This window comes from Pezoporus flaviventris, unplaced genomic scaffold (genome assembly GCF_033815535.1).
Source record: "Pezoporus flaviventris isolate CSIRO_AGI_PZ_B2104156 unplaced genomic scaffold, CSIRO_AGI_Pfla_v1 ptg000029l, whole genome shotgun sequence".
In the NCBI taxonomy this organism is placed as follows: domain Eukaryota; kingdom Metazoa; phylum Chordata; class Aves; order Psittaciformes; family Psittacidae; genus Pezoporus; species Pezoporus flaviventris.
In genome coordinates this window covers 14,071,230-14,091,918 of record NW_026892577.1, presented here as the reverse complement: position 1 = coordinate 14,091,918, position 20,689 = coordinate 14,071,230, and the positions used below count along the sequence as shown (strand labels likewise).

The following is a 20,689-nucleotide window of genomic DNA, read 5'->3' as shown; positions in this document are numbered from 1 at the left end:
GTGAATCTGCTTTCATCTTGTCTGTTGTTTTCCTTGTGTTTCTTTGCAGACCGGAGAAATTTAAATAAAGCAAGAACCAGAGGAATCTGGTCACTAATGCCTAATGTAAGTATTAATTATAACAGACTTCTATTTTCCTGATGAGTACAATAGGGAAAAAAGTTACTAATCTGCTATTTTCTACGATAGTTTGATGAAATGTGTATTTAAATCAGCCAAAAATACCAACTCTCTTGGAAAGCCAATTGCAGTCTAAAAGTGTCATACTACAGCCAGGTGCAATCAGTTGTCCAATGTGCAGTTTAAATGCTGTTTACTAACCTTCACTAGGAAAAATCAAAATCCCCAGAAAGAGCATGAAAAGGAAAGGCAAAAAAAAAAAGCTAAAAATTAAACATAATAGTCTCATGTAAATTTGTACGAGCTCAACAAAGATGGGTGTAAGGATAACAGCAGGAGTGTCCATTAAGACCACACAACTGCGTGAAGAAGGAACTTCAGGCTTAACTATTAGACTTGGCTGGATAAAAAAAAATATTATCTAGTAGTAGAGAGCCAAAAAGAAATATATTTGGGAAGTCTTTTTCTGTGTGAAAGACTGAAGGATAAAGGAGGCTCCATGAAGACCACCATGTAGGGAATAGTAAGCAAGCTGAAGGTAAGCTCAAAAATGGCACTAAGGAGCAAGAGAAGACAGCTATCGATAGGCTTAAGTAAAAATAGCAAACCTAGTTAGGAGTTATAAAAAAAAATTAGTTATCAAGAGGGAAGAGGAACTCTCCTCCCTTCCCATCACAGAACATAATGAGAAACCCCCTGCAGACTTCTGAGATCAGGAAGCCTAGAAAATGAGAGCAGCTCTTGGAGGCATCCACTAAAAGGAACATGGGGAGGAGGAGTCTGGAAAAGCCTCAGAGAAAAGGGCCCAGTGCAACCTGCAGGGGAAGCCTTTTTCAAATGGCAACCGTGGGATCATACCCTGAGGTAAATGCTATTAAGGCTGGCATTTGTAGAAATCTGCAGGCCCTAAAAATGGTGTGGGCTGAGGCCTATAAATGGGTAAAGATAAAAAAACAGTTGATGGATACAGCACCTTGTCCAGAGGAGCAAATGCATATTCTAAGGTTCCGCAGCTGGGACCTTCACCACAGACCAAGTTACAGCTCTTCCTCTACTACTGGCTGTTAAGAAACTCAGTGACCTAACAACTAAAGAATATTTAAACCCCTCAGTCAAGGGAGAATCCCTGGCCATGGGAGTCAACATGCTGTCAGCTGTCTCTGTGCGATTTTCTCTCATGCCAGAGGGTGCAGACTAAATAAGATCTGACCACTTAGGTCACAGGGAGAACTAAAGAAGAGCCAAGGACAGGTGATGCTAGATGCCATAGGACAGCCTGATACACTAGGACAAAAAAAGAAGGGTCAACAACTGATCCTTCCACAATCCTACAGTGACAACCTCAGTTCTGAAAACAGAGGGCAATGTTTTCATTACTCTCTACATAAACACCTTTCAAATTAGTAAATAGCTCATTTAAAAGCCCTGAAGAAAGATGTCTGAAGCCAGGACAAAACACAGCTGTTATCTGTGCAGATGTGGGTTAAATTCGCTGCAAACAAAAAGAAATGGTGTACTGCACAAGCCAGTACTAAGACCGGTCAAATATACCAATTCTTCCCCAGTAAACCTGCCCTCCTTTAGTCTGCAAAAATACATATACAAACTCGGTTGTAGAATTCCAAAACAGTTTGCATGATTACAAAAGCTATCATATGCTCTATCCAAATCAGTCCAAACACCGGGGGGGGGGGGGGGGAAGGTTGAACAGGAGAAATATGACTTAATAGTCAGGTCATTATGCAGACCACAGATCAATCAAAATATTGTCTCACAAACATAAATATTTGGAACTGCCTGAAAAATTCCATCACATTCACCCAAATTCCCCACACAAAGCTTCATCCTGGTGTTTCCGATGCTGGATTAATTTTCCTGTACCAAATGAACTCCCTGAGCAGCAAAAGCTTTGTAATCTATAAAACATCTAGGTACAGCAAACAATACTTCATCTCCAGAATTCCACCATAACTTTATTTGTAATGACATCCAAATTATTTGTTTTATTCTTCCACCATTTTATAAAGGTAATTTTAATTCTGAAACAAACCACTAATGCTTTTATCTCCTTGTCAGCTGAACTACTGGAAGGAAAAACAGGAAACAGCTGGTCAAAGCTAAAGTGTGAAGAAAAATGTGTTCATAATTAAAATATTAAAAATTACTCAAAATGAACATTGCTTGCAAAGGCTGGATTTGAAAGTTTTGCAAACCAAAGGCAAAGAAACACTGCAAGCTAAACTAAATATGCAATGATTCAGAAATGTCTGCTCAAGAGAGGCATTCAAATTATTATAAAAGCCCATCTCCAATCTGCTGGTTAAAGGAAGAAAAAAAAAAAGAAACAAAAAAAAAGACCTCCATTTATGGACTGCCAGAGAACAAGAAAATTAATACACTGCTGGTTTAAATATGACCCATGCTATATTTTGTGCTTGTTGAAAACCTTTCCCTATCTTTTCTACAGCCTCAGCCTGTTGAGTGACTTGGTGCTAATAGACCAAAGCCTCCTTTATTCTGATGGCAAATCCCTGGATGACAATAAAATGTTCACGTAGCAAAAGATTTTGCACTCCTGTAGTTCAGCCTGTATTTCAAGTAAGATAAGTTAGAAAAGAACACTGGAATACTATTTAATAACATAAAAGGGAAATATTTAGAATGTTCATAAAATAATACTTTTTCCTTCTAAAATAGAATCATAGAATAGTTAGGGTTGGAAAGGATCTTAAGATCATCTAGTTCCAACACCCCTGCCATGGGCAGGGACACCTTACGCTAAATCATATCACCCAAGGCCTCATCCAACCTGGTCTTGAACACTGCCAGGGATGGAGCATTCACAACCTCCCTGGGCAACCTATTCCTGTGCCTCACCACCCTAAGAGGAAAGAATTTCCTCCTTATATCCAATCTAAACTTCCCCTGTTTAAGTTTTAACCCATTACCCCTTGTCCTGTCACTACAGTCTCTAATGAAGAGTCCCCCCCCAGCATCCCTATAGGCCCCCTTCAGATACGGGAAGGCTGCTATGAGGTGTCCACGCAGCCTTCTCTTCTCCAGGCTGAACAGCCCCAACTTTCTCAGCCTGTCTTCATACGGGAGGTGCTCCAGTCCCCTGATCATCCTCGTGGCCCTTCTCTGGACTTGTTCCAACAGTTCCATGTCCTTTTTATGTTGAGGACACCAGAACTGCACACAATACTCCAGGTGAGGTCTCACAAGAGCAGAGTAGAGGGGCAGGATCACCTCCTTCGACCTGCTGGTCACGCTCCTTTTGATGCAGCCCAGGATACGGTTGGCTTTCTGGGCTGCAAGCACACACTGAAGGCGGCTCATGTTCATTTTCTCATCAACCAGCACCCCCAAGTCCTTTTCTGCAGGGCTGCTCTGAATCTCTTCTCTGCCCAACCTGTAGCTGTGCCTGGGAATACACACATTTGCACAGACAAGCCATCTACTGCAGTCCCAAGACTGTAAATAATAGACAGGAAGTGAAATGTTACAGTTCCCACGGCAACCATAATGTGCTTATATAAGTAAAGCATCTCTCATATGCACAGGGTCAGAACTGTGACGGCCTCAAGTTTGTAGCATGATGCTCTAGGTCTGCAAAGTTACTCAAGATTAACTCCTAATTTAAAACAGAGAAGACTGACGACAGTTTTCTCTCAGGGGTCAGCTGTCTGATCTAACCCACAACCACATTTGAAAAATTCTCCATGGCTCAGATACACTCTTCTGTTTCTTCTGAATGATAAGATATTCAGAATTATCATTCAGACATTTATTCATCCTAGAAGTATTTCAGTGTTGACTGGCTACACACACTAAAAAAAAAAACAAAAAAACAAAAAAACAAACAACCAACTTGTTCTTATGCATGTAACTCTAAAATTACCAAATATTAACAGCTGGAGCAGTGGGAAATACGGGGGGGGGGGGGGGGGTTCCTGCACTGGTAATTGAGGATATGTCTCTTCTGTAGACTACAGTGCAGCACAGAGCTACTAAGCCTGTTGAGATAAAAGAAAAAATTTAGCCACAGCATATGGAGAGTGTTTGGAAGAAGTTTATCTTCTCCAAAACCTAAGTGAGCTCACTAACAACTGACTGTCTCTAAGTCTATAAAACAGATGAGATCATCATTTGTTTGTAAAACAGCTAGGACAACAGATTCAAGTCCAGAAGTAGAGCTTACATGAACAGTAAATAAGAGCATATGAAACTGAAGGGCACTGAAGTTCTATTTATCAAGTTAATGATTCCACCTGAATTATTTTATAATGCATTATATGTATTTGTATTTATATAGACAATATTTCTAGTTTAAAATTACAGTTTTCAAACTGCTTAAAGTAAATTTTAATGTAAGTTCACCATATTAAAACTCTATTAAAATGTTTGACGTAAAATTATGCTTCCCGTACAGCAAACAGCCCTATTTTGCACATGCTTCTTTTTCTCCCTCCAATTAACCTTTTCCCAATAGGGGATTTTCAATAGATCACAACACGACCAGGATTTCACCCACTCTAATACTTGAAGGGAATTCCTAAATACTTTAAGAACTAAGACTGCTGCAACATGAAACCAAAGCAGCTAATAATGCATCCATTGTTTTGCCCACACTTTATTAATGAAGATCCGTATGTGTTGTGGTTTCTTGAAAACAATTTTTACAGTGTCAGAAGAATAAAATAAAAGTAATCATTAATAAGAGTACTTAAGAATCACTTTTAATCATTGTATAAGAAGCTCACATTATTGGATTCAAAGTACAAGTGGTGGCAGCAGCGAACAGGCTGTTTCCAGTTACTGAAAAAGCTGGGGGGGGGGAAGGAGAGAGAAATAAACTCTTCTATTTTCACAACAGTTAATTAGATTATTCAGAGTCCTGCAACAAGTGCATGTGCTGATTTCAAGCTAAGAACAAAGCTTTTCATTGCTGTTGCACGTTTCCATACTATGACTCTCATACTCAGCTAGAGGACTGATGAGTGCATCTTAAGAGTCTTCCATCACAGTTCAAAAATTATTATATCTGGTTAGAGCTCAAAATATTCAAAAAATAGATACTTGCAGGACAATATGAGCACTGTCTGATACATGTGCTTTGCAGGTAAGGAATAGCTTTTAACTATATAATTTTCTAGTGAAATTATGAGGTGAATAAAAAAAACAGGAAAAAAAAAAGAAAAAAAAGAAGTGGTTACAAATGCCAGGGCTGAACTTTCGTGTTTCCAGCACTGTCCCACTTTCGACATTCCTCATGAAAGCTGTATGCTGCCACACTGCCCCAAGTCACTCTAGTTCCAACTGCTGCACTGATGTAATTAGCTTTGGTTGGTGTGGGAGCACCCCCAGAGCTCTCCTGTCCCTTGATACTCCAGCTCATATGCACTTGGACAGTACCCAACAGCTGTATTAGGTTCAATTGTTACTCCTTTTTTTAAGCTGTCACCAGTCCATACTTTCAAGCAAAATTCTTTGTGAGCAGAGGCTCATAACTACACTATATCAAATCACTTTTCACAGAGAACCAAACTTCCTCATATCTTATGGAGGATGCCTTAGATATTGCAGCAAGTATAATTTTACAGTAGAGATTTTTTCTGCAAGTCCTTCTTGAAAGTTCATACTGATAAGAAATGACTATCAATGACTGTCAACCCAACTTTTTTTAAGAAGACTTGAAAGCCTGTGGAAAAGCAAGATAACAAACTCTATATGACATCTCATAAATTCACATTTTAATTATTCACTCACCAACAGAGTGATCTTTATATGGAACAGTTTTTATTCACTCATACCAGAGTAAACAACCCAAACTTTTCAACAGTTCATATAGGTAATGAAGATAACTTAGTTTCAACTGAGAAAGAATTTAGAAGAGTGTCCAATTCTAACACTCTAAAATGAGCTCTTTAATGTGCTGCAGGGAGATTTTCTAAAACAGATCTTCATGCTTCTTTACAGTTAATGAACAGTCACTAGAAGGAAAGTCAGAAAATGTGGAAAAACTGAAGGCATAATATATTGGTCCTGCCAAGACTCCCACACTGTTGGCTCTAAATACCTTAGTGTGCTCACAGCTAAAACTTATTGTTCATAATTTGGCCCCAAATTGTTAAAGCTATAAGGCAACTACAAAATAATACAAAGTATGAAGATATTTATCTCTATCACACATTATTGTAATAAAACTGACTAGTTCTACAAACATAGGGTAAATTTTCTGGTTTTAAAGCTAGCCTTTAAAACTGGGGTAATTCAACCCAGAGCAAATATAAGTATAGTGCTTCATTTAACAAAGTTCAATTTATTTTTACAGCACTTACTGAAGGGAAAACATAATTTCACGCCTATTTGGCTTTTCTTTTGCTTCCCTAATTTTTTTCCAAATAGCCAATTTCACTCAGGAACTTTTTTCTTTAAACAAAAGACTGCAACTCTTTTGCATAAGAAAATGGAAACACAGGGTCCAGGTAAAACAAAAACCATCAACCATCTCATCCAAATCTACTAACTACTTTAACACATGAATATAAACCTGTATGTCCAAGAACATGGTAATCTTAGCAAAAGGCAAACTACTCATGCCCAGTCAGACTAAAAATTACTCTTAGAGTGGAGAACACCAACCACTTACAGATTATTTGCTTTTTTATTATTTTCTAGATGTATCTTTTTCCTGTAAATTCTTTTCAGTGTGCTGGAGTAGACATTTTATTTCAAATTGGAAAACCAAAAAAATCTCAAACCCCAAATTCATCTGTAATCCACAACATAGCGTAGCAAACTGGGGTTTTTTAATGAAAGTACAAGTATAGCATAGACTTTAGCACAAGGAGCAGTGTTACATTTTGGATATGTATGCAAACCTGCGAGAGAAGGGAGTAAAAGTCGATTAAAAGGACTGATCTTAAACAGGCAGCAAGAAACAAAAACCTGTGGGAAAAATTACGTAATCCTAACAGAAAGATGATATCACAGCAAATCTAGACCTGAAATTCCTACAGAAACAATTAAAAATCACCAAGAAGTGAAAGCCTATAAGAATTTAATTTTTTTAGGCTGCTTTGTGGGTTGTGAATCTCACGGAGTTTGGCAGGACAACTTCACTAATAAGACTCTTCTTGCCAGGTGATTTCATATAGCCACTCCAGCAAGTCTTGCATCTGTTCTAACTAAATCAGATTCTCTTAGTGAAATAGTACATACACAAGGACTCTTATGCTTATTATTATCATTAGCAGAGCAGGTAAGTCAGATACTGTCAAGTTTTTGTTTCACTTCTTCAGAATAAACATAAGCTTCTTCATTATACAAATTCCATTTTGAATATACTGGAAAAGTATATTAAAAGATACTGCTAGATAAAAAAAAAAGGATTATACTATTCATTCTGACAAAATATTTACAATTAAAGGTTACACAATTAACCAGACACCTGAGAAAAGCTACCAAAAATTGTTCTTCTGAACATACAGCAGTACTAACACTTTCTTTGTTCATAAACACGTTAACATTTGATGGAAAGTGCTTTGTAGTTAGTGTAACTGGCTGTCTAAACAATCAAAGCAGATGCTATTTCCATGACTGACAGTGGAAATAACATCTGCTCAATCTATCCATATTTTCAGAAATGCCAGAAAAGCATGCAACATAAAGATACATTGACTAGTGTTGCTGATACAACTCTGATGGGGGGGAGCTGCAAGGAGAGGATATTGAGCTCCCTCTAGTTTCAGAATTATAATTATCGTTTATATTAATTATATAATAGTCATTTTAATTCTAAATACATTCAGAATCAGCAATCAATTAAAAAAAAGAAAAATATTCAATTATCTATTAAACAGAAAGCTAGTTCTGCCTGGATCTGTTTTCTTAAAAATATTACCTAAAATTACTATTTTAGATACCACATTAATAAAACAGGATAGCAAATATTTTTTACCTCCAAATCTTTTTTCTGTTCTTAACTCTTTGTTAACAGATGCCACCATCTGACTATAGCTCAACTTCATGTATATAAAGAAGTTCTACTACAAACTCCTTACACTATCCATGCACGATCAAACCCCCTTGCATTACATTGATTTTATACATAACTCATAAAAACACTATGGACACTACACGGAAAAAATACCTAATGCTAACAAATACTGAACCACTACACCAAATCGTTAACTATAAAACACACCTAAGTGACAAATCTCCTCTCAAATCTAATGAAACCATTATCCTATCTGGAAACAGACGGGCAATTAAGTTTTTTAAACTGTTGCCTTATTAGTATTTGGCATTTCAGTAGCACCTTAGCAGCTATGAAGAGTAGAAGATACATTACTGTACTAACTTCTGTCTGAGCAGAGTTAAACAAGCCAGCAGAATTCTTGCTTCTTAAAGCTCAACTACTAGCATCAGGAATGTAATGACACAGCAAAGATGGTACTGATGCCTACAAAATAAGCTTAACTAAAGAATTCAGCTATTATGCATTGCAACTGTGTTATTGCAGCTGTCATCTGTAGATACTGAGGTCACTTACCCTGCTTGAGAGCATCACCCTGCAGTAGTCTATTGAGCTGCTCAGATTTATTCTCTTAGTCAATATTACACTAGCAGCACCACAGAAACACCGTATCAGGACAAAAAAAAAAAGAAGTGTGCATTAGCACCGTGAACCTAGCATCTCACAGAGACAGATCCCAGAAACTCTGACTTCTGTAATTAGTCAGATTGCTAATATGATGCACCTGAGATGAGCCCAAGTAGTGGACACATTGTGCCAGGCCAAGCAAAGCCAACACCAAAGCTTGCACTCTTATTATTAGTTTCTATGTTTCCATTTGCAGCATCTTTAATATGCGAGGGGCTCGTACTGTTCCAACATGGACAAGTAAATTTCTCATTAACAGATACAACAGCCATCTTACACACATTCGTCTAATAATGGCAAGTACTATACTGTATATAGCCCCCCAAATGGTACACAAAATTAGGAAAAATATTAAGCATAAAGATCTTCTTTCTTCATACAACACATATATTAAGTCCAAAGCAGAGGAGTCTAAATCTGCATACAAAATATCTATAAACCATAATCATATGCTACATTAAAATATAAAATATTTAATGTATTTTCTATATAACGCAAAGCCTCAGTCCCACCTTCCTGTGTAGGGAAATTAAAAAGAAAAACTTATTTAGCAAGACAACAGTCCTGTGCCTTTCCTTTATTAGCAATAGAATTTTTATGTAAGGGATATGCACAAACGAGACCCACATTTTCCTACTTAAAACATAAAGGTCTCTATTGTTCCATGTTACACCAGTACTGCTATGAAAACTTAATTTCTCCAACTTTTTTTCTCCTTGAAGAACAGAACTACTGTTCGCTTAGCTGTTCCAAACAGAATGCATGCTCAAAGGGTGAGATAAGGGGAAAGAAAGAACAAATTACCACATTCATTTACTACTTTCTCCTTCTTCCTTTGATTATTAGCATGAAAGCTTCCTACAAAGGCTCATAATTCATTAAATTATTTTAACCCAGTGCATATGTTCAACAGATCCATATAACTGCCAAATCTACTGTGAGTTAACGTCTATGTCTGTGAAAAACCATCTATAATGCTAATATAAACCATAAACACATAGAAATATTATTGAAGAAATAATATTTAACACTAAAATAACATAAAAATAATGCTAAGAATGCTTGATGCACATCACACATAAAGAGATTAAATACAGAGGTTGATAAGAAAAATATCTGTAGTCACCACTTGGGAGAAGAAGGACTTAGAATCATGTGGTTTTAAACCTTTTCTGACCACAAGAAAACATTCTGTGTACTGTATTTACACAAAGTGTTTTACTGTGCCTGTTAAACTTTCTTACTACATTTGTAGACAGAACTTTTCCTAGTTAAATAGCTATTCAGTGAGTACCTACTACATTTATTTCTGAGTTTTCCATATGTACTACAAAAAAAATCTTCAAATTAAAGCCCTTACCCCAAAATGCTGCACTTTCAGGGTTATGCAGCAGCAGTGGAAAGTGGTAAAACAGGCATTCATGTTAAAAACTAAAGCACTCAAGTCAAATTGGAAACACCTAATGAAGAAATCTAAACACATCCTTCCCTTTTCATACCTATATAAATAAAAATTACAGTAGACTTCAGCTACAAAACACTCTCCCTTCTCTCCCAAATAAGCTTGTAATGATAAAACAAATGTACTGAGTAGATATCATGTTAGGTAAATACATGGCTCATATTCATCCCTTAATGAGAGCATGACCTTGCACTATGCAGCACATGCTGTACCAGCAAGTTTGTACTTGAATATCTCAATAACAAAAAGCACTACAAGGCTTTGCAACTTGCTACAAACACCTGACAAATACATGTTCATAAAACTCTTCAATCAACTGGTTAAATGGAAAATACACTAAGTTCTAGAAGGGAATGAGGAGGGGCACAATTGTCATGGAGCCCCTGGGCCACCAAGTCCAGTCTTCTGTTATCACTGACGAAATTTCATATAATCCTTTTCATTAACTTTAGGGTTAGATTTGATGATCTTAAAGGTCTGTTCCAACCTTTCCCTCATAGAACCTAAATGATTTTATGATGCTACACAAATCAGTTTTCCTTCATTTTAGTCCTACTGAATGTTGTTGCAGAGTCTGAGCACTAAGTGCAAGAAATTTCTTCCAGTTTTCAACCCACATTTATCAGGGATGTGCCATGTCATTTTTACAATAATAATCCATGCATTCAGGATTCCATTCTAAACTTAAAATGTTTTGTATTATCTAATTTAAGATAACACAAATCAGGGCGTTATAGGCACATTAATACATGTTATTCAATTATTACATTGTTTTTTTAATTATTTGCAAGTGTTGAATCATTATAAATATCTGCAACTTGGGGAAAATATTATGCTTTCTTACAAAAAATTTTTTCACTGTAATCTAATACTGCCACTTATCATTTAATAAAATTTATTTAATGGAAATATTATACCATTAATATATCCATCAAATCTATACTTCATATAAATATATATGCATATACATAGATGTATAAATTTTATACAGATAAAAAACTTTATATTTTACCCTGTATCTGTTTTAAAGGACGACAATATATTCTTCTAAAAAACACTTGTCAACATAAGGTTCAACACAGTTAAGTGAAATATCCTATTCAGTGTTACTAAGTGTTTACTAGTTAAAGGGGTTTTGGTTGGGTTTTTTTTTGAATGAAAAGGTCATCAGGTTATCAGGACATTTACAAAACAAGACCCAAAACAACAAAAACAGCACTGTGAAAAGCTTACCTCACACCATAAAGACATCTCAAGAATGGAATTAAATTCCCATTTTATTAAGGTCTGAATTACAGTTAGCTGTTCTGTTGTAATCCTAGAAAGCTTCAAGACACTGCTGTTTCTTCTTTGCTCAACATAATTCCAAGCAACAGTTCCTATGTGCCCTGAAGGTAATGTCCTAACAATTGCTCTCGTTCCAGTATAAACTGACTTTTTAACCTCTTTATCGTTTTTACAGAATCGTCTTATCAACAATGTAGAACGTTCCTTTTTGTTCCTGAAAAAATCCTCATCCAAATCTTCTTCACAGCTATCGTTACAGTCTTCAAAATGGCTCAGAAATGGCTTTGAGGGCATTCTTCCAGTGAAGTTACTTCCACAGAAGTTGTGACCTGAGCATGCCACTTTAACCTTCCGTGATGCTCTTTCCAGACATAAATACTTATCCCTTAAAGTGTCTTCATACAGCTGCTGCTCATTTTCATTCTCACAATTATTTGTCAACTCCATTAATCTGCAAGTGCAGGCCGGGGAGCCAGTGGTGTTACCAACACCAACGCTTACTGGCTGCAAGCAGTTATCCAAAATGAAGCTGCTGTGTAAACTGCATAGAGCTTTTGACATATTCCTTTCACTAGCACAGTGAAAGTGAAAAAAGGCCACTTTATCAGTATCATTGCTGTCATTCTTTTTTACTGCTGTCTGGCTTCTCAGCGAAGGTCCATTCATTTTCAACTGAATTCCAGCAAGCATGGCTCTTTCCAGTGAAGCAGGAATTCCAGTTTCCAGGCATGCCTCTCCCCCTCCTAAAGGATCACAGGATTTATACAGCTGGCTGCACGGGATATTGCTCTTGTAGTTTTTCTGTAAAATGTTACAGTTAATGTTAAGAAATTCCACTGAATCAGGGATGGAACTGTTCCTCTCCCAGAAGTTTTCATTACTATTGTCATTAGTCAGTTTTTCTTCCGCCAGAGAGAATATTTTGGGCACCGAGCCCTGAAGACTTTCTTCTTCAAGTCTGTTTAAGTATGAGAAAGCGTGTGTGGTTTGCCTTCCTGGACTGGCAGCATGTCTTTTTATAACACTGGTGTCCAAAACATTTTGAGTATTTTCATCTCCAGCTGACTGAGCAGGTATCACTTTACCCTGTGCTACAGAGACAAGAACAGACGCTGTCATCTCCTCAGAGGTCATCTTGACACAGTCTTTAATTCCTAGATGTGTGTTGGGGATGCAGAAGGGGGAAGGGGGGTGTGCTGTCTACCAATCGTCACAGCATGATTTCAGTGTAATAAAAGGTTCAGTGCTAAGTAATTTACATTGACATCTTGTTCTTTTTGAGCTGGGTTTTAAAAGAAAGTGTATTTCTTCACTGTGAGGCTATTAGGCTTTGCCAACCTTGGATTACCGGCAAGAAATACAAACATTTTTAAACCAGCTTTTTCCTGTGACATGGCCATTCAGCTTGTCTCTCCCAACAATTACTTCGTCTATCATTTGTAGCACACACACTCTTGCCTCAGGTTGTATAAGATGACCAAACACATAATCCATGTCAAAGACACTTCTCTCCATAAGGCATCCAAAAAGTTGGTTTTCTGTAAAAAAAAAAAAAAAAAAAAAAAAAAAAAATTAACAGAATCCATGGCACAAAATCCATCATCACAATTACAGCAGAGAGTTTGGGGGTTTTTAATGCAAAGAGAAAGAACACAAAACAACACAAGTTAATTATACTGAGACCTAGAGAATCCCAAAATACACATTTAAATCTGTCTTAAAGTCTCACTTGACAATTTGGGGAAATCACAGTAATGATTTATATATCTAAATAGCTGCCTTCACTTTACTATGGAAAGTTACATGACTGCAGAAAACTAATTTTACTGAAGCTGTAACACTGAAATTGAACATATAGGATATATTCAAAGAGAAAAAAGGAAATGCCTGTTCTATAATTTTTTTGACATTTAGGCAGGATAGGTTAAAATATTTTGAAGAACAAAGTTATTTTTAAACCTACACTGTCTTTTAAAAGTAATTATTTTCCTGTTCAGACATAATTCTATGATAAATAGAAGTGCTTTGGTATTATGTGGTTTCTGTTTTCATTAAATGTTTGTGAAATTTAATGTTCATGTTGTTAGCATGAAATCATGAGGAGACTACAGTATTTTTGACAGAACTTTATGACTGCAAAAGCATGAAGGCAGAATAGGGTAAAAAAATTGAAATATTAATTATCTTTTTAACTCCTTTACTTGTATGCTTTAAGCTAAAAACATGCCCTTTAACACGTGCCACTAACTCTCAGATTCTTTCCTGCAAATAGAGTGGTGGAAGTAAATCTTGGAATCAGAAAATAAGAGGTGACAGATCAACGAAGGAAACAGAATAATAAGAGCCATACCCAGCTAAATCATGCGGAATTAAAATTAAACATATATAAGCTTTTATTTCAATTTACCACATTTAATGTTTAAAACCATTGCATGTTATTAAAACTGTGGAAAATGCAAAAAGTTATATTAAGGCATAAGTTTACTAAAACAGTCTAAATTCACTAGAAATGAGCAAAAAAAACATGACTTTGAAACTTGAGTAGCAAAACATACCACAGAACTGAGGCAAATCACTGGCTAGGTACAACAACTTGATTACTGAACTGATCAAACAAATGTTGACCCAGGCACTATTTACATAAGCAGAAGGGGCTCCTTCCTTCAATTCAGTTCATGCAGTTTAGCTAAGCACAATAATTAAATCATCTGTAGTTGATGAAACAACAAGGACTGATGGGAAGGATGAAAGTAATTTAGAAAGTCATTTAAAGTGTGAAATCTATTTTTATTACTCTTCTCAAGTAATTATAATTAACAATTTTATTTTAAACTATTTTAGTGCCAGCTTCCATTTTTATTTATTACTGATTTTCATCCAAAAGCAGTTTGGCAAAAAATCAAAATGTAAAATGTACTCTTTGGTTAATAGGATGTTTGATATGCTATTTTCTCATATAATAAAATATACAAGTATAACTGAGCGTATCATTTTTCGGGGGGGGGGGGAGGTGATGAGGGGACAGGAGGAGGGGTGAGGGAGTGGTGTGTGTTTGTAGTAAAAAAAAAAACAAACTAAGTTTTAATAAAAGTTACATTTTGCTGCAAATCCATGGCTTAACATTTTGCCAACCGGTGAACAGCATTCATTCTTCAGAGAGCAGCTACCATAACTGCATGGGAAATCTCAACCTTCAACAGAGATTTCAATTTCATTGGTTTAACAACAGAAGAGAGATCAGAGAGGGTCGCAAAGGAGAGTGACAGAGACAGAACAAAGAGCCACGAGTTTTACATTCTCCATCCATTACAAAATGCTTGTGCATGCCAGATCAGCCAGAGGAGAAGCAAGAAGGGAAACTCAGATCCTGTACAAGGGAGAGATTTAGCACCAGAAAGGAAAATAAAAGCTGCAGTTCATAAAAAAGTCATGCAGAAGGAGATAGCAGTAGTTGGATAGAGTGGCAGGGACAGGACTTAAACTGAAGCTGTTACCAACGCAGCTCACAGAGCACCCTATAAAATAACTGCAACAGCACAACTGTAGAGGAGGTACAGTGGGAAATCAACACCCAAGCAATTCTTTTAAGTCTATATTCCCCGACAGTGCCTATATCATTAAATTGTACCCTGAAATTCATTTCAGTTCATCTTCTTCAATCTTGCCTATTTCACTTTCAAAAACAAACAAAAACCCACACATATAAGCACATACACAAAAAAAGGAAGGTACTTCTGCAATTACCTTATTCTACCATTTCCTATCTCTTTTCCCTATCCTCCTTCCCCTTCAAATCCCCACTAACAACTTATACAACTTTTTACCACTACACACTTGAAGAAAACTGTAAGCAACCCATCTAGAAATTCCCATCTTATTTCTTCTGGCAATCATTCTGTGCCTTTGAGTCCAAATCTATATATGGCGATGCTGATCAAATGAGAAAGATCTAGGAGGACTTCTAAGAGAAGCAGCTGTTTTCTTCTTGATCTCTTAAGTTTCTTTCTTGCTATAGCAAGTAACAAGAATACTCTGTAAAGGGTACACAAAAATGTATATATATTTATATATATTAGTATATATATAAGTAATAGTCTTCAGTACTGATTTTTTAAGGATTTCTTTCATCTATCGAAACATGTCAGTCTACTGATTCTCCTTTCCTGTTTGCATCAGAAAAATTCCAGCCAATCAAATAAAACTACAAGCCACAAAAATATATTTATTAATGTACTCCCTCTAATATTGCTAAGCCAGGAGTAAAAATTAATGGAATGGATTGACACTGAAAATATACCTCTTACTACATTAGTGAGCAAACAAAATTCTTACAAAACCACATCACTCTACAAGGCTAAAAAGAGAACATCACTATGCAAATTTAACATCACACAATAAACCTGAGATCATAAAACTGACCACGCATGTTAACTTTTTTGCATCTTTATAGAGAAGTTTAAAAAAACAAAAAACACAAAACAAAAAAAAAACCCAACAAATTAATGATATCACTGATTCACTGATTTGCTTCCGTAAAAAGAAACCTGCAAAAAAAGAGATACATTTATATCCCCAAATGTCCAAAAAGCTCATACAGAGGCCAGGACTGGTCTTCCACAGTCCTCCTTCCTTCAACATCATTCTCCCACCTGTCTCTTATGCCAAAGTCTCTCCACACATGTCCTCCCCAAACTGCTTTTCTTGGATCTTTTTCTTTTCTCTACAAACTCTATGCCATATCTTCCCCAACAGTGGTTTTGTTGGTCACCTTCCTCCTCAGCTCCAGAGGATACACTCCTGCCCATGTCCCTCTACCAGCATCACTTTTTATCCATGCCTATGTTTGAAATCCAACTCAAAAGCAATGTCTGACTAAGAGTCTCCCTGTCTATGTCCAGCTGTTCCCACCCTCTCATGGCTACTGCAATGTGATAGGGAACTGATCCATCTCGAGAATTTTTTGCTCAAGTTACTTGACAGCTAGATCATTTTCCCAGTCCAGCTCATATATGGTTGTACTAACGTGTGCTACAACAGCACAGGGGAGAAAATGAGCACCATGGGGGGGGGGGGGGGGGGAAATGCCACTTAAGTTGGTTTACACCTTTCTGCAATCTTCAAATGTAATTTGATGTTTCAGCTATGTCAATCTAGCAGGTAGCTGACACTAAAGCTGGCAAACTTGCTCCTCCCCTCACTCTTGACCTTTGGTCCCCATTTCTCCCATCTCATGAAGCCAGGCATCAAGAGTCTAGAGAGTTAAGTTGATTCAGCTGGCTGATTTTTCAGGAAATTATTCTTTCCATCCAAATGAATTGACCCACCTTGTGGCCACATGATCACTACACACCATGAGAAGGAAATAGTAGGAATGCCTGGTAGGGACCACACATCTCAGTAGTAGCTTCAGTTTAGATCAAGTTTGCTATGATGTCTAAATGCACCATGAACATAGCAGACTAAGAGAAAAGTTTTCTTGTGCACGAGTATGCTAAAATTTCATGAAATAGCTAATAAAAGCCATTATGGGAGAGCCTGTCATCTAGACAACTGCAAAAATATCTGAAGCTGTGGCTTTGCTGAACAGATGACAAGGGTTTCATGTGTCCCTCATCACACTCTTCTCAGCCTCTGTTTCTTACTTTAATCAATAGGTTTCAATTCACTATGCCTGGCAAATTCCTTAAACTGCTGGAATTCATTAGACATGTGATGAAACATGTTAACACAGTTTTATAAATGCTATCAAGTGTAAAACTCACCAGCTCAACCAATAAAACATTGTAGCTTGCTGTAAAGATGCAGAGAAAGAGGGAGAAGGAAAGCCACTCCCTGCGGCTTACTTGCCTAGCTGCATATGGGTGGCCAAAGCCGAGATCTTTATATAATATCCTCATACAAACATATACATGTATTTGCATATAAAACAACGCTGAAATTATTCAAAATCATGTTATCTTGCACATTCAACTCAAAACACACCTATTTCACAGTTAAATCTGAATATAAAGTACATGAAGAAGACAGCTAAGCCTGCACTGTATTCAACCCATACTGACATTTTCTAAAGCCACTAGATTAGCTGAAGAAATCCATTAATATCGACACTGGTTCATTTTACAAGGTTTAAGTTATGTCGGAAATGTAATGTGCTCCTTCTATCAGTAAAGTAAAAATATAAGAAACTAGATCCAGCATTAGTGAATCATCCTGGATGCAGAGGTCAGCCAATAAAGACAAATGAATAATGAAAATAACAATCTGGCAACCTTTCTGCACACACATATACAAAATGCACTAAATCTAAAAACATGCTACATAAAACTAATTTGTCTACTTTTTTTTTTAACACTGCTGCATACACTGTTGGGGTTTAAGTCCAGTCAGCAGCCACTCACTCACTCCCCCCCATTACTCCGCTCACCAGCTCCCGGAGGGATGGGGAGCAGAATTGAAAGAATGTAACTCCCACGGGTTGAAATAAGAACAGCCCAGTAACTAAGGTATAACACAAATCACTACTGCTACCACCAATAATAATAGTGATAAAGGGAAATAACAAGGGAAGAGAATACAACCGCTCACCACCTGCCAACCGATACCCAGCCCAACCCGAGCAGTGATCTAGCCCTTCCGGGTAACTGCCCCCAGTTTATATAGTGGGCATGACGTGCTGTGGTATGGAATATCTCTTTGGTTGGTTTGGGTCAGGTATCCTGTCTCTGTTTCCTCCCTGCTTCCCCTCCTCCCTGGCAGAGCATAAGACTCACAAAGTCCTTGGTCAGAGTAAACATCACTGAGCAGCAACTAAAACTGTCAGTGTTATCAGCGCTGTTCCCAGGCTGAGAGTCAAAACCACAGCACTGCACCAGCTACTAAGAAGATAAAAAGACTGCTACTGCTGAACCCAGGACATACACTTTTAGACTTAAAGTGCAAGCTTTAAATTAGTATTAATAATATTTAATAACAATTATAATACTTAATAATTGCTTATTCCCCAGCCATCTGGAATTGGTCTACAATAGTCTATGTAAAATACCCAACATCAGACTATAAAACTGTATTAATTTATTATCACTTAAACCTATAATCCATGACTCAATTAACTGCCTTTCAAAGTCAGCAAGAATTCTGCTTCAGAAGGAAAAAAAAAAACAACAAAACAGAGCACATTAAGATTTAAGACGCACTATTATTTAGTCTAAGGAAAGGCATGTGAAGGATCAGAGCCATCGCACAGGGCAGTAAGTTGAAACTTTCAACTCTAGGCTGTCAAGGAAAAGATGTTTAGATAAATATTTGAGGATGTTGTTTGGACTGTGGGAAGAAGCAGCAACTGCATGAGGGGCAAGTATGGGATGGGTTTCATAGTAAAGATGGGGATTGTTTAGAGAAGCTGCATGCTGCCAGATTCCAAATGCAATCCAGTATGTAGGATGCTGTGGGAACTTTACAGGGAACTCAGTGAATGCCCAGCAGGGGCCAAGATTATGGGTGCAAAGGATGAAGGGAACTGATAAACAAGCACGTGATGTTACAGAACACATACTGGTGGTTCCTGCACAGCAGAATAGCAAACTGCTATTGAACTGGGATGGAAGGTAATTTAAGACACCTAAATGGCAAATTGAGGCAACCTGACAATCTTGGCTACACTGGGACATCTATAGCTATTTCTCCAACTTTTATCCTACATATTACATATAGATGGTGACTACTAAACAAAAGGTATTTCAGCACACACACACACACAAAAAAAAACACAACAACAACAACCAAATAATTATATTAATTAATTCAATTTAATAAATATTTACATAGCATCTAAGGCATAAGCAATCAGCAAGTAAAATTCTTGGGAAGCAATAAACTACAAATAATTTGGCATAGTAATTGGATACAAAACTATTGATCATCTGACAAGATCCCAACAACTTAAACAATATTATCCCAGTTCAAGTTCTTAATGACACAACTGATTCGTAAGGAAAGTTATTTGTAAACTACAAACATCCATTTACATTTATTTTCTAGTAATTAAGCTGCAGTTTGTTCCAGACCAATTCCTTGAAGAGAATGGGAAACCCACATTTATTAACTCCTCTTTAACTTATCCTGTATCATGCTCAGTATTAGTTTATCATTACAGTGCCTTATCTCAGAAACAAGTGGAAGATACCAGTACTAAAGCAGGACACCATGGCAATGTCATCAGTTTTCTAAACCTTTCTTGTGCCCGGGGAACCACGGGCAAACAGTAAGGAGGAAATAGCCAGACACTTAAAAATCACTCAAGATGTGCACAAACCCCATTTGAACAGTTGGAAGCAAGTTATGACAACATTTTATTTGGCACAGAGCATCATGCAGAACTTCAGACTTACCACCGTGTCCATGTTTCAACAACAAAAAAACTCTAAGAACTACAGTATTTACATATCCTGTCAAGTTAGAGTCTTTTTTCTAATTTCTAGAATACTTATCCAAACATTATCAAGTATTAGATGTCTCAAACTATGCAAATGTCTACCAGATGGTGAACCTTCTCAACTGCCTCATCATTCATTGCTGCATCAGGCAGAATCTGAAGCTACTGCCAGATACCAGCTCCACTCTTCATTTCTGTACAAAATTCCTTTTCTGTATAAGGAGACACATTGAGAGAACCCAAGACTGAATTTATCTCATTGTCAGAGTCAGTTCTTTAGTTATTTCTAGATACGATCCACAATAAGTTGTTTAAATAAACTTCCTGTTTGGTGGTTACTTGAATTTCATGCTAAATGACCTTATCTGAAAGCTGTAATTTCATCATCAACACTCACATGAACTAGTCCTCCTCCAATGCATGACAATTCTAACTATTAAAGGCAAGATTATCCTTCTCTATCTTTGAACAAGTACTCCTGGAATAATTCCCTTAACTTTTTGAGGAACTGTGAAAACAATCTCACATGAGTGGGAAAAACTTTGGAGCAGAGACTCACACTCATAGGAAAAGGGAGTGCAGCAGAATTTTAAACAAAAAATTTCAAAGAATAGAATTCAATGAACTTGACTCTGGTTAAGTAGAATCTCTCCGAAAGATTAAATAAAACTATAAGGAAACACAAAACAACTGAAAATTAATAAAAGATACTATATGAAAG

General features: G+C 36.9%; 1 protein-coding gene across 3 annotated transcripts in view; it reads right to left on the bottom strand.

The window, feature by feature from the left end:
- The window catches only part of PLCE1 (phospholipase C epsilon 1), a 150,199-nt gene that overhangs the window by 110,380 nt on the left and 19,130 nt on the right, over nt 1-20,689 (bottom strand). For 2 of the 3 annotated variants that reach the window (XM_061459163.1, XM_061459164.1), the window contains exons 2-3: nt 12,903-13,075; nt 11,484-12,623 (exon numbers count right to left, since the gene is read on the bottom strand). In XM_061459163.1, coding sequence (XP_061315147.1) covers nt 11,484-12,623; nt 12,903-13,052 — 1,290 coding nt within the window. In that variant the 5' untranslated portion in view covers nt 13,053-13,075. Of the gene's footprint in view, nt 1-11,483; nt 12,787-12,902; nt 13,076-20,689 lie in introns of those variants that run through there. The other variant, XM_061459165.1, reaches the window with a different exon arrangement.